Genomic DNA, 2,125 nt, shown 5'->3' with positions numbered 1-2,125 from the left:
TCACTCTGAAAATTTCACACACTGCTTCTTTAACAGTCACTGCCATCCTGTAATGAATGTTGTTAGTGCCAAGGAAGGAAGGAAAAGATTCATTATTTTTCCCAGGATTCTCATGCCAGTAATATGACAGTATAACTAGTAACTAAGTCCCCTTTGTTTGAGAACATTCCTGAAAATCTACTGTCTAGGTCAACAGTTGGGTCCTCTGAGCACAAAATTCTCACCTGGCTAAAGCAGTAACCTATTAAATAACAACAGTTCCCTAGTCAAGACCCCAAGCAAGACCTCTGACCCGGTATGTCCACCCCACCCCCGTCACAAGTGGGCTCCCCATTCCAATCAGTTCCTTTCTTAACAGACAGGGTTAAACCACTCAGGTGCAGTCCTCCAACACTAGAACCCTCACGGATGCTCCTGCTGCCACATCCACAACCCTGTCACGGTAAAATTCTGCTTAACAGGGAGACTTAGTTATCTTGTTTATAATATCCTTAGTTATTGTGAGCTGATCAGGCCAGCAGTCTCCCAAGGAGTGGGTGGGAAGGCTGAAATAAATGTGACACTTGAAATGATTTTTGGGCTCCAGAAGGGTTCAACCCTCTCAGAGAATTCAAGATTCTCTGTGTTAAGACAAAGACTTCTCTGGGGGGCTGCATTTATTAGGTTTTCAAAGGAGGGCAATACTGAGGGAAAATGCAGGAATCTGGGCAGGATTTGGGAATCCCTTTTGGATTTCTCCAGGTAATGCATTATGTTAATTTAGGATAACTGTGTTGTCCCCAGGAAGGCCTTCACCACAGGAGTGAGAAGCCTGCAGCTATAGTCTCCTTTTAGGTAATTGGGGTTGGACCCAAAAGTCCTCTGCTGTGGCCTTGTCTTGTCCTTTGAGGCCTCATGGCTTCACCCACCATTACAGGCCTCAGTAAGGACCAGTGACTCCCAAGTAAACATGAAAGGCCAAGTTGTTAGTTTTAAATCCTGCTCAGAGCTCCTTCAGGGCAGTCTCCATCACTTAGTGCTGTAAGATGAACTGGTTTTCTGTGGTGTTGGGAGCTGCCAGTTCTATTCAACAAACACATATTGCTGAGGTTACAGTGAAGGCAAATGAGCCTGCAGCGGTCCAGGAAACTTCTCCCATCTCTCAGGGATGTGACAGCATGTGTGGGCCTAGACAGTCCTTTCTCTGTGGTGGGTTTCTCAGGTCGCTGTGACTAGGGCAGGGAGGGGCCGTGGGCACCAGGCTGGTGGCGAGTTTTTATCTTGCTTCCCCATTTGCCTGTGTCATTGTGAACTTTACTACTATCATCCAACACCTGACAGTAATAGTCAGCGTCGTCCTCAGCCTGGGCACCAGTGATGGTCAGAGTGGCCGTGTTTCCAGAGTTGGCACCAGAGAACCGGTCAGGAATCCCGGAGGGCCTGCCGTTATCATAATAGATGACCAGGATGGGGGCCTGACCTGGCTTCTGCTGGTACCACTGCACATCTTTATTTCCAATGTTGTTGCCCAAACAGGTCATCCTGGCTGTCTGTTCCAGAGTCATTGACACTGAGGATGGCTGCGTCAGCACATAGGAGGCCACAGAGCCTGTGGGGAGAGAGAAGAGAGGTGGGACTGAGGAGGATGGAGATCTCTCCAAGACTTTGCTCCTCCCTGCCCTGGAGGAGATCAATCCTCTGGGCCAACAAGGTGCCCTCACTTCAGTCTCAGTTTCAGTGGCCCATGGGCCTCAGTACAAGACAAAAACTTTAATCCCAACAGCAGACCCGCCATCTCTCTGGGCAGCTACAGCCCTTCAGGCTCACACAAAGCAGTGAGCACAGAGTGGGGATCTCAGCCCCACAGCCCCATCCTGTGTCAGGTTCCTGAGCATCCTGCCCCACCCCCAGCGCCCTGCTGAGCTCAGAGTCAGAGCCAGGCTAGTCCCAGAGCCCTGGGCTGTGCAGCTGGTTGGGAGCCCTGGAGCAGTACTTGTGCAGTAGGCAAGGAAGCTGAAGAGGAGGGAGTGCCAGGCCATGGTGGAGGGCATCCAGGCTGAAGCTCTCCTGTGTATGAGGCTCAGGTTCCTCTGGCCTTCCCTCAGGCCTTTCTTATCCCCTTGCTGAGAGCTTGTTATGCAAATCA

At 50.5% G+C, this 2,125-nt stretch overlaps 1 gene segment (V, D, J or C); it reads right to left on the bottom strand.

Moving 5' to 3' along the window:
* Window positions 1–1,211: 1,211 nt before the first annotated feature.
* Window positions 1,212–2,049, bottom strand: LOC102029466. The segment is given in 2 exon segments: window positions 1,212–1,588; window positions 1,973–2,049. Coding segments are annotated over 2 exon segments (435 nt in total).
* Window positions 2,050–2,125: the final 76 nt, after the last annotated feature.

The sequence above is a fragment of the Chinchilla lanigera genome, unplaced genomic scaffold (genome assembly GCF_000276665.1).
Source record: "Chinchilla lanigera isolate Chin_1 unplaced genomic scaffold, ChiLan1.0 scaffold00557, whole genome shotgun sequence".
NCBI lineage: Eukaryota > Metazoa > Chordata > Mammalia > Rodentia > Chinchillidae > Chinchilla > Chinchilla lanigera.
This window is presented reverse-complemented; position numbering and strand designations above follow the sequence as displayed.